The sequence below is a fragment of the Bactrocera neohumeralis genome, chromosome 4, assembly GCF_024586455.1.
Source record: "Bactrocera neohumeralis isolate Rockhampton chromosome 4, APGP_CSIRO_Bneo_wtdbg2-racon-allhic-juicebox.fasta_v2, whole genome shotgun sequence".
Taxonomy (NCBI): Eukaryota; Metazoa; Arthropoda; class Insecta; order Diptera; family Tephritidae; genus Bactrocera; species Bactrocera neohumeralis.
In genome coordinates, this window is record NC_065921.1 from 24,022,266 (window position 1) to 24,034,411 (window position 12,146).

Genomic DNA, 12,146 nt, shown 5'->3' on the forward strand with positions numbered 1-12,146 from the left:
TGATTAGGAATTTGAGTTCAAAAATTTTTCATTACGTACAGTTTTTTTTTGCGATTTTAGTAAATGGTGGTGGTTTGACCCCTACAACCCTTAACAGTAACAGAAAAATCCTATGTGTTAGGAAATTTTTTATCACAGCGCCATCTATAGTAGCTTTATGTTAGAATAATGATATTGGGTAGTCGAAAAAGTCTTTTCGTATCTCTAATCAAACTTCGACTTATTTTTTTTGTATTTATAATAATAAATAAAAAAATCTGTACCCTTTTGGTCGACCACTTTACCAAATACGAAAAGACTTTATCGACTACCAATATTAATTTCTCTGCCCAAAAAGCAGTGATATAAAAAGCTTTCCAAAATAATTCCAATATAAATTTCAAGAAAAGAAAGATCTGCCAATTATTATTACATTTATTAATAATTTATATTTTAAGTAATTTAAATCTGTATTTTTATTATTTTTACTTATAATTAAGTACTTATCTATAAATATTTTTCCAATAATAAAAACGACTAGTAATTAATGTTTAATTATTATTTTTTGTATATATAACTCTTAATTAAAATCTTAATTTTAATTTAACTAAATACCGTTATTTTTATTTTTTGTAACACATTTTTAGTAATAAAGTGAGCAAAGAATATATTTTTGCTTAATAAATAAAACAATATGCCGTTTAAAATAAAACTGCACTTAGCTACTAATTTTCTCTGCCCTAAGACTAGGCTGCTGGATTGCTTTCAGATTTTACCTTTTCTCCATTTTCCGTTTCAGTTGCCTTTACTCTCTTAGCCACTCGTCGCTCGTAATAATTTATCAAACTGTTGAAGAGAAATGATAAAATGCAAGAATTAAAACATAACAGTAAAGGCAGGAAGTAGGCTCTGACGCTAATCGAGGTAGATATGAAGATAAATATTATATATATTGCGACAAAAAAATACCCGGAAATTGTAAACCAAATGCAAAATATTTAATTATTCATTAATATTTCTTTTGTCGCCTTCAAAGTAATCCCCTACAGATCTTATATGCGATCCAAAGATTTTTTCAGTCCCCGAAACACTTTTCATAAGCACTTTTTGGGATGGCCTTCAGCTCTTTCAGCGAATTTGTTTTATCTCTTCGAACGACTGAAAACGGGTTTCACGGAGCGGCAATTTCAGTTTGGGGAACAAGAAAAAATCACACGACACCAAATCCGGTCAATACGATGTTTGATCCACGATATTCATTGCGTTTTTGGCTTTAAAATCGGTCGCAATCGTGGCTCGTTGCGAGGATGCCTTATCAACGTGTAAAATCCATGAATTGTTCCTCCACAATTCCGGCGGTTGTCGACGTATGTTCTCACGCAAACGCCTTAATACTGCCAAATATATCTCCTAATTGACCGTCCGTCCCTTCGGAACAAATTCATGAGATACCACAACACAAATATCGAGAAAAAAAACAAGCAGGCGGCTTTGGCGTGTTTTTTTTTTGTTTTTTGGCTCATTTTTTCCCTCCATTACGATTATTGTTGACAAACTCATAAACCCATGGGGTATGAATTCGCACGAACAAGCATGTCCAAAGAGACCTGTTTACGCTACTTTTTTTTTGAAAAAAAATTCCACTTTACCGGTGCGAGTCGAATAAGAACGGGTTTCATACCCAAAATATCCACCAAAAACAATCGAACGGACTCGTGAGAGATGTCGAGCTCTCTTGCCATCTCTCGAACACTTGCCTGACAAACAAGCAACATATCTTTTTAATTTTTTTATTTTATTTTTGTAATATTTTCATGAGTTAAAGAGTTCGAAGGTCGTCAAGAACCGGGCATGTCTTCAGCAATCTCTCGACCACATTTGAGGGATTTGGTTCTTCTTCTTTACTGGCGTAGACAGTGCTTACGCGATTATAGCCGAGTTAACAACAGCGCGCCAGTCGTTTCTTATTTTCGCAACGTGGCGCCAATTGAAGATTCGCGCTCATGTTTGGTACAGTAATTACGAACAGTCCTACCAACTTAGCAAAATACACTTTTTTGAAATATCAAAAATTCCCCGGGTAATTTAATTACGGTTTCTGGGTGCTTTTTTGTTACAATGTATACATATAAAAAAAAGATCAGGATGACGAGACGCGTTGAATTCTGAGTGACGGTCTGTCAGTCCGTCCGTCCGCCCTCATCTTTCATTATTATGCCCGAAAATTGTCGAAATCGGACTATACCTTTTAAAAAACCTAAACACCAAATTTGTGGACCCAGTGTATATGGCAGATTTTTTTTACCGAACATATCGGTCAATCTATGTGTTCTAGTATTGAAATTCGGTGAGACCATTTTTGAAGTGATGAGAGCATTCCTTTTGCCAAAAATTAGTAAAATCAGGTCAATACTGCCCTCAGAGTCCATATATCGGGCAATATGTAAGAATTTTTACTGGGGTGAGTCAAGTCAATGGTCGAGAACAATTCGGAAGTTAATTAACAATAATGAGGTGGTTTACATTTAACTAGACTGCGGAATGATGGATTTTGTGAGCTGTTATTTTCATAGTTATCGATTTTTGATGCTGTTCGACTAAAATATCGAATCCTGTCCTGCCGTTTCCGGCTTTATCTTTAGCATTTTTAATTTTTAGATTTTGTCTCACGTTATTACCACACCAGTCTAAACATGGGGAGCGAATATTTATTTCATTAACTTACATCATAACACAGAAGCACTCCAGATATAGCCCCGTCGTAATAAAATTGAAAAATGCAGGATAAAAATTCAATGTTTGGTTGTAGATGAAGGTATACAAGGGCGCCGACAACAACGGTGACATTGTCTGTGCGCACGATACTAGTGAGTAGATTTTACCTAGAAAAATGTACATCCATAATTAGTTAGAAGTTCTGTTGGATTTCCAAAGCACTTTTATTACCGAGTTCATTTGAGGGCACCGCCAGTGCAACGATTGCTTGCAACATCGGGCCCGTGATGCCTGACATCAGACCGAAAGAGGAAGCCATATACATTTGCCAGAATTCTTGCGCCAAACCACGTGTAAGATGATCAAGCACACAACCGGCTAAACCCATCATAGCAATGGTGGAATAAGGAAGTTTGAAAAACTGAAATTAAATAGGAAAAGAAATTATTAAAAGAAATGTCAATTAACAATTAAGACTTTCTTTAAATACCTTTCTGAAGACGGTGAAGGCTATGCCACATCCGACCATCTTAATTGTGATTAAAGTGGCTACAAAGTAGGTAAACTGCTGTAATGTCACATTGAATTTGTTGCGTAAGAACAAGTAGAAGACACCCTGTTCACCGTCTGCAAAATAATATAATAATTTTTAGATGGAAAAGGTTACGGCATCTTTCGAGGGTGATAAATCAAAAAATCCATAGTTGAAACTCACGCATAATAAAGCTGGTTACCATTAATATGGAAATCGTACACCCAATAATGGCTCGGCCATAATTTGGACGCTTTGCCACACAAGTCTTCACGAGGTCTTTTATCAGTCGGAAATCGAAGAAACTCTTCGCCTTATGCTAGAATAAATGAAAGACCAACACACATAATAATATATGAATATAATTTAAACATTTGGATCAGTATTTCTTACCGATAATGTGGTTTTTTCTGTATCGAAACTTTCGTCGATGAAAAAGAATATATACATTAAACCTATCAGTACAAGCGTAGCCGATGTGGCACACACTATGGCGACACTGGTGCGACGTAACAAATAACTGCTCAATACATTGCCGAGTACCACACCGACACCCATAGCCATGTCTACAAAGAATATACTAAAAAGCAAACAGTTATTAAAAACACTCCGCAAATGAAGACCCCAATGGAGTGCGCATCTCGATTACCTACCGCTTCGCTTTATTTGCCATACTAGAAATGTCAGATATATAGCAGAAGACTATAGTTGTCATAGCGCAATTGCCACCGACAATTGTAGCTGGCAGGCCGCCTAACAAGTAGAACCAAGGGTTCAATGCTAGCGCTTTGGAAAAAGTTACTAATATTGTGGTTATTATGTGACCAATGAAAACGGCTGTGGGAGTTAAAGGGTGGAAAATATGTTTATAGAATTATTTGAAATATTCTTTAAGGCGATTGTTGTACATACCCGTAAAGCTCACTAGCAAGACTGGACGTCGACCAAATTTATCCGACCATGGCCCCACAAAAAGAACTAGTATACCCGGCCATACATTATGTAGCATAGAGGTTGTCATTGTTATACGGGCCACATAAGGTTGAAGTTGATTTTCGATTGCCTTAAATGGAATATTAATATTAGTATATATAGGATAAAGTAGATGATTTTTGAAAACGAAAAAAATATAGTAGGATTGGGAAACGACAGATAAAATAACGAAATTTAAGATAAAAGCAAGTGAAAGAGGGCCAAGTTCTGAGATAACCGAACATTTTATACTCTCGCAACTTGCAAAGATCAAAAGACGGAAAGTACCTTCAGGCGCATAAGGCTTATTAGTTATATGGGGAAAGTTTTCACCCTATTCTATTCGTTCTAGGAACAAATGCGCACCGTTATAAGAAAAATACGCTTCTTAATATTATTAAGATAGTCCCATATTGGCCGATATAAAGTCACCCGAAAGTTCGAAAATCTTTATATTAAGTATATAGGAGCCAAGAGAAGTAATGATCCGATTCAACTCATTTGTAGGACACAAACGTACAATTATAAGGAAAGGCTGCTCTCTGAAAATATAGCAGCCGTAGTTGAGAGGGTAGATGATGACCATGGAGAGTCGATTCGGCGCATGACTTTGCGCATTTACGTTGAAATCTTAAATTGAAAGCGTACAAAATTCAATTTGTGCACGAACTGAAGCCACTCGACTCGCAAAGTTCCAAGAAGATCCGACCCATTTTTGACTCAAATGGTATGTAAAAAAAACGAAATTGCCGTATTTGGGACTTGGGAGCAAACTGAATAGATTTAACAGCTGTCTTTTAATGCAGAAAAAAAACAACGGTTTTGTGTGGTTTGTAGTCCGGTGAGAACGTAACCGTCAATGACGACTGTTATCGCGCCGTGGTAACCGACTATTTGATGCCTGAAGTGAAAATTCGAGATCTCGGCGACATTTAATTTTAACAAGACGGCGCCACTTCCCACACACACCATCAATCAATGGATTTATTCAGACTTCGATGAGCAGATAATTTCACGTTTTCGGGCGGTCGATGGGCAACCAAGATCAAGTGATATCATACCGTTAGACTTTTTCCTTTGGGGATATGTGAAGTCTAAAGTCTAGGCAGACAATCCCGTTTCGATTCAGGCCTTGGATTAAAACATCAGGCGTGTCATTCGCCAGTTACCAGTCGAAATGAACTCAACGGATGGACCATCTAAGACGTAGCCGCGGTTGAAGACGATAATATTAAAAAAATAGATGCTAAAGAATGTTCTCACCAAAAAGCTGCTCGTTTGTCGGATCACTATATCGCATAGCTGCCATAGAAACTGAACGATCTTCGGAATATTTGTGAAGAGCATTATACTTGTAGTTCAGTGCAAACGAAGTTTAAATTGTTTCTTGTTTAATTTTTTAATTTGTAGAATTTGATTTGAACTTAAACGATTTTAATTAGTTAAATTTATTTAGTTTCTTATATTTATTGAAGCTCACGCTTTCGTAATAATTGAAGTGATATTTAAAAGTTTGTAAACAATAGTTAAGGGACCATTACACAGCAGAATTTTAGAGCTATAATAATTTACGACAGTTGGATAGGTATAGGCGTAAAGAGTATTGTTTTGAGAGGGGTCTAATGTTCTAATGTTTTCCAAATTGCTATGAAATATAAACTGCTAAGGCAGGTCTAATTTCGGTTGGAACCACAAATTTTAGACTAAATTTGACTACAACTCACAGACTGACCGATATGTTCGTTAAAAAATCACTCATATCTGTTTGTCATCTGGGTCTTTCAAAAGTTGTAGTCCGATTTCTACTCGGAGAACGTAAATGCCATGAGGAAAAGCGCAAAAAATCAAGTTTAATAATTATTTTTGAATTTTTATTTTTTCCTCACAAAACGATCATTATTAAAATATACTACCGAAATTCGGATTCAGTGGGCTCAACTTCAAGAGCGCTTCATTCAATTTATGGTCGTCATAATCGTTCTGTCAGATCAACAATAGAACTTCTAATTGAAAAATTTGAATCTACGGACACAGTACAAAATGTTCCCGCGTCAGTAAAACAAAGAAGTATCTGTAGTGTCGAGAATATAGCTGCTGCTAGTGTATCAATTGAGAAAGACCCAAATCAGTCTCTTACATGTCGTTATCAAGCATTGGACATCTCTGTGACGTCGTTTTTGCGAAAAGATCTTGGCCTACATCCTTACAAGATCAAATTAACGCAAGAACTGAAGCCGCTTGATCACATGAATCGTCGTATGTTCGTGAATTGGGCTGACCACCAATTTGAAAATGATCGGATTTTCATCGAAAATCATCTTCAACGATGAGGTTCATTTCCAGCTGAATGGCTTCGTCAATAAGCAAAATATGCGTTTTTGTGAGTGGGAATCACCACCGCTCAATAATAACCGAGTATTTGCCCCGATTTTGATGATATTTGGACAATATGTGGTTCCAACAGGATAGCGCCACAAGCCACACAACGAATGTCACAAGCGATTTATTGAAAACCAAGTTTGGTGAACGTGTTACCTCACGAATTGGCCGCCTAGATCGTGCAATTTGACGCGGTTAGACTATTTCCTGTTAGACTACGTCAAGTCTATGATCCATGCCAACAAGCCAGCGTCGATTGATGAACTTCGTACGAATATCGAACGTGAAATTGCAGTAGTAACGGCCGATTTATGCTTGAAAACCGTAGAAAATTGGCGTGCTCATGGTGGCCATGCAAAAGAAATCGAGTTTCATACAAGGTGCGTTCCAAAGTAAACAGGACTTGAAAAAAAAAAACAGAACAAATGGTTTTATCGGCAGAATCAATTTATTTTATTCAAAATAGTCTCCTTTTGCTTCAATACAGCTTTTCACACGGTCCAAAAGCATGTCGAACGAGTATTTTAGCTCGTTGGCCGGTATGGCCGCCAGTATGCCGGTGCAAGCCTTTTGAATGGCAACTACGTCTGCATAACGCTTTCCTTTCGTTGGCAAATGCATTTGTCCGAAAAAAGAAGAAGTCCCTCTACGTCTGCATAACGCTTTTTGGTCCTTTGTCCCAAATCTTGAGTCAAAAAAATGCGATAAATCGATGTTTTGGAGATGTTCAATTCCATTTCCATGAATTTGAATGATAATTTCGGCTGATTTTTGATGAATTCACGCACAGTTTCGATCGAATTTCCGGTGATCACGGATTTTGATTGGCCCACATGTTGATCGTCATTTATGTTCTCACGACCACTTTGAAAACATTGAAACCACTCGTGCACTCTGCTACGGGATAGGCAATCATCGCCATAAATTTGTTTCATCAATTGAAATGTTTCGGTAAAAGTTTTACCAATTTTAAAACAAAATTTAATGTTGGCTTTTTGTTCAAAGCTTATTTTCTGACACTTAAAACGCAATAACTTCACTTCCAATCGATGAAATGTCATGCCCACCAGGGGGCGCTAGAAAAGTCCTGTTTACTGTGGAATGCACCTTGTATATAATGGCATCGAATGTACTTTCAAGGGAATAAAGAATTATATATGGAGTATATATTTCCATATCTACCTCGATTAATTTTAGGCGATATAAACAACCGTTAGGTGAATAAAACTATTATACTGTATGCAACATGTTGCGAGAGTATAAAAACGCATTTTATAATAGGTTGTTTCGATAAGCGTACAAAAGACATAAATTGTAACAACCAAATAGCCGATAAGAACGTTTTAATAACAAATGAAGGCCGCAGTCACAGATTAAAAATTTCATATCTGAGCGCCACCTAATTGTCGATAGATTAAAAACATTCCGCGCAGAAGCAAGAAAATGCGTTGGACCTGGGCAGTTCACGTTTAAGGAGGTATATACTCTTGTGAGTTTCAAAAAATGGAATATTCTTTGAAGGCATACATGTATAGTTCTTATTTGAAAATATGCTTCGAAATTTGAAGTTCATTCGGCAAATAGTTTCGCAGACATAAGCGTATTTGTAAAACCTTTTTAACTTAGTGTAATCGGCTCCGGAAACTTTAAATGCGTTTTTCTCGCAACGATGTACTTATGGTCTGCGAGAAATTTTCCTGTAAAACGAAATTAAATTTTCGCACGATCTTCTTAGATATATTTGTCATATAATGATCGCAGGATTAAGATTTCGACAATAATTTCGATTTAAGCCATTCTGAAGTGTAATTTTTTGCACAAAAAGCACATTTGGTATTTTTTTTTTTTTTTGAAATTTTGTCTTTGCTTCGATCAGTTATGGATCAACGCAATTCAAATTTGTTCAAAATGAAGCACCGATTATTAAAGTACATTCAATTCTATAAATTTTCTTTATCTTTTTTATGCGTTAAAAAAATTTCTCTTCCCAAAAATTCAAAAAATCTCTTCTGACTTGCAAGTGCACATATATAATCGCTTCAGTGATTCTACTGAATTTCCGTTATGAAAATGCGTTGCTCAACCGAATTAAAACCGATATTTTTAGAATTATAGCCAACATAACTTTTATACCAAAACTTTCTAATCATTTCCGATATAACTTTGCGATCATTTCATACCTTTGCCTCCTCAGTTTTGGGTATAATACCGCGCAGTGGTTCACACTCTGTCTCATTGTAGTGATAGACGGCGACACAAGTTTGATAAAGTTCTTGATTCAACATAACTGGACCCGACAGCATGATCGAGAGAAATATCAGAAATACCGGCAATTCTAAGGTCAAAATGCGCCTACGTACTTTAGGCTTTGACTCTGGCTTAAGCGGGTCTTCCGCTGTGGGCTCATCCGTATGTTCTTTCTCATTTGGGCTGTTAGTCGGCATATAAGCTGGTGGTAAACAATTTCCCTCAGCATCGAACGTGAGTTGTTCGAAAGACATGCCAATACCTTCGGGTGTATCGAGTATAGTTTTTTCTTTGCGGTCCGCCATTTTTCCTGGAAAACTCGTTCGTTTGTGAAAGTTATAGTATCTTTTTTAGTTTTATTTTTATATCTTAATTTTAATTTTTTTTCATTGAAATTATATTGCAATGTTTTTTATTAGTCGGCAATTGGTTTTCGATTTCACGCACCGCCGGTATAGCTATACTTCCGATCACATATTAAAACATACTGATTAATTAAGTGCCACTCGTACAGTTGTGAACTCCCAGTTAATTGGCAAGAAGAGTATCTTAACAATTAATCAATCATAATTATAGGCGATAACGTCTTCATAATAACCGAAAAATCGCATGTACTTCTGCGGTTTGAGTTTTCATTATAATCTAGTCGTAGTGTTTATATATTACAGGTGTTTTACATTTAACAGTTATTTCTTAAAATAACACTTTCTTGCCGATAACCCGAATTGAAATATATTTTTATACCCTGAACAGCGTTTATGAAGTTTGCTACGATGTTTGAGACACCCAAATAGAAACGTCGGAGACGAGGTTAGTAGATTTAGCCATGTCCATCTGCCTGTCTGTAGGTGTAGGTTAGGCTAAGTTCGCATATACCGGTTTGCGATACCACATTCAGTTCGGTTACTAGGCCCATGAGGAGTAGTCATCCTTTAGGATACCTGCGCTTGACACCAATTTTAACAGACTCTGTGGCCTCACTATCGATACCTCCTCCAGTACACCACACTGTAAGGACATCAGATGCTTACAGCGTAGTCTTTCCAATGCGGAACAAGTACACAAGAGTTGCTCCGTTGTTTCCCTGATGCCTTGCTCTAAACATCTCCTGCAGTCTTATCGATCTGTTAGCCTCATTCTGCGGGTGTGTTGCCACCAGACAGTAACTAGTTAGTATTCCGATCGATCTTATATCGAATGCCAGTAGGAATATTGTGTACTTCCGATCTACCGTTTTGCACACGACTTTTGCAGTTTTGCACCCAGGTAGCTCGTTCCATCGGATTTTGATTTTCTTTACCATGCTTCTGTCCAGATCGTCGTACTTCCCAAGACAATTCTGGCCGATATGCGATACGAGGTTACGGCCTTGATTGGTGCTTGGCTGTCTACGTAGATATTGATTCTGGAATTGCCTGCAGGTGCACTAGAGGCCAGCTCGACGGCTTTCGCAATAGCAAAGACCTCTGCCTATAGTGGCAGGTTTAGTATCGGTTTAAGAGCCGCCGTTGGAGTTGTTCTTAAAGTTCCCGTTATGCACAGCGCTGCGAGACTGAACACTTTCCATTGGCTTCCGGCAGGTGGATTTCCGTACGCCTGCCCACCATACTACTGCACCGTACAGCAGAATTGATTTTACTATAGCTGTGTAGAAGCAGTGCATGGGAGGGAGAGAGTTCTCAAATTGTGCCGAGCATCTCCCTACACGCATATGAAGCAAGCACGCTAGCCTTTCTCACACTTTCTTCCACATTGTGCTTCCACAGCAGTTTGCTGTTCAAGACTACCGCAAGGTACTTGTTGCGTTTTTTGAGAGGGAGTTGTAACCTATTTATCGAAGTGAACCTGTATAGAGGTATTTTGTGCTTTCTTGTGAACACAAGTAGACCCGTTTTCTCCGCGTTCAACCCCAGACCTGCTTGCGATGCGGCATTCCAGACTGTATTGCAAGTGGTGGTTATAATACTGCTAATGGTCCGTTATTAAGATGGCAATGGCGTCCGCATATGCCACTTTTATAGGGACTTTGCCTTCCAAGTTCCTTAATAGTTTATTTCCCTCTAACGTCTATAGAACCGGAGATAGCACTCCACTGTGCGGAGTATCTCTACAGACTGGAACTATAGGATATACAAGGTCTGTCGCAAAAGAAACAGGACTGTTAAAAAAAAAAACAACAAAAATTAATATTTTTCAAAAGTTATATTTTTTTATTCAAAGTAGTTCCCTTGTGCTTCGATACAGCGTTTAGCCTGGTCAATTAGCATTTCAAATGAGTGTTTAAGGTCATTTTTCGGAATGCTCTTGAGAATATCGGTCGTCGCCTTTTTGATAGCTGAATTGTCCTGAAGCCAGTGTCCTTTCATGGGCAAATGAAGTTTTCCAAATAGGTAAAAGTCACAGAGTGCCAGATCTGGTGAGTGACTAATGGTTAATATGGAGTTTTTTGTCAAAAAAGCAGTGACAAGCGTCGACCGATGACACGGCGCATTATCGTGCAACAGGCGCCAGGACCCTGCCTCACGGTATTGTGGTCGAGCACGATGAATGCGTGACAAAATACGCTTCATAACACCAAGGTAAAACACAGCATTAATCGTTTGGCCAAGTGGGACGAACTCTCGGTGTACAATACCATCGGAATCGTAAGAACAAATCAGCATTGTCTTTATTTTTGACTTCTGAAGACGACCGACTTCTGATCGTCACAGAGGTCCTCACGACCTTCTTGGAATCACTTAAACCACTCATGCACATTACTACGGGATAGGCACTGATCACCATAAACTTTTTTCATCATTTGATATGTTTCAGTAAACGTTTTCCCAAGTTTAAAACAAAATTTAATATTTGCTCTTTGTTCAAAATGCATTTTACGACCGATGACCAAAAGCTGCTGTCACTTTTTGATCGATAACATCGATTGTAGTTATCCAATTGTCTTAAAATTTTTACGAAATGTCAACAAGAGATCAAACGTTTTATTTCATATACCCACCATTAAGTGGCGCCGTCAGAAACAGTTATATTTAAAAAGTTCTGTTTCTTTTGCGGCAGACCGTGTATGTTACCTAAATAACTGAAACTGATCGGTCGAAATCAAGTCCTTGCATACTACAGGCTGATCAATCAAAGTCAAGATCTTTTTATACTTATTTAAGTTTTAAGAAATGCCCCTGTGAAGGGTATTACAGCGTCGATGCAGTCAAAGTTGACGTTTTTTTTTCTTGTTTCTCATTGATTTCCGAAGAACTCAACTCAAAGTAAAAACATATTTAGGTTAGAAGAGAGTTTTTACCCTTAAAATTCACATCTCTTAATA

General features: G+C 37.6%; 1 protein-coding gene across 1 annotated transcript; it reads right to left on the reverse strand.

Moving 5' to 3' along the window:
* Positions 1-695: 695 nt before the first annotated feature.
* LOC126757306 (proton-coupled folate transporter-like) lies at positions 696-9,292 on the reverse strand. Its single transcript, XM_050471103.1, has 9 exons — positions 8,758-9,292; positions 4,139-4,289; positions 3,880-4,063; positions 3,620-3,806; positions 3,410-3,545; positions 3,185-3,321; positions 2,926-3,115; positions 2,705-2,861; positions 696-825 (listed from the first exon to the last, which is right to left on the reverse strand). Exons 1-9 carry the CDS (start codon positions 9,127-9,129, stop codon positions 726-728), a joined length of 1,614 nt encoding a protein of 537 aa, XP_050327060.1. The 5' UTR covers positions 9,130-9,292; the 3' UTR covers positions 696-725.
* Between the last annotated feature and the right edge of the window lie 2,854 nt (positions 9,293-12,146).

Coding starts and splice junctions, on each gene's coding strand:
- LOC126757306 (XM_050471103.1), bottom strand. CDS start 9,129: ATGGCGGACCGCAAAGAAAAAACTATACTCGATACACCCGAAGGTATT. Junction 4,290..8,757: donor CCAAAACTGAGGAGGCAAAG/GTATGAAATGAT, acceptor ATTCCATTTAAG/GCAATCGAAAATCAACTTCA. Junction 2,862..2,925: donor GGTGCCCTCAAATGAACTCG/GTAATAAAAGTG, acceptor ACATTTTTCTAG/GTAAAATCTACTCACTAGTA.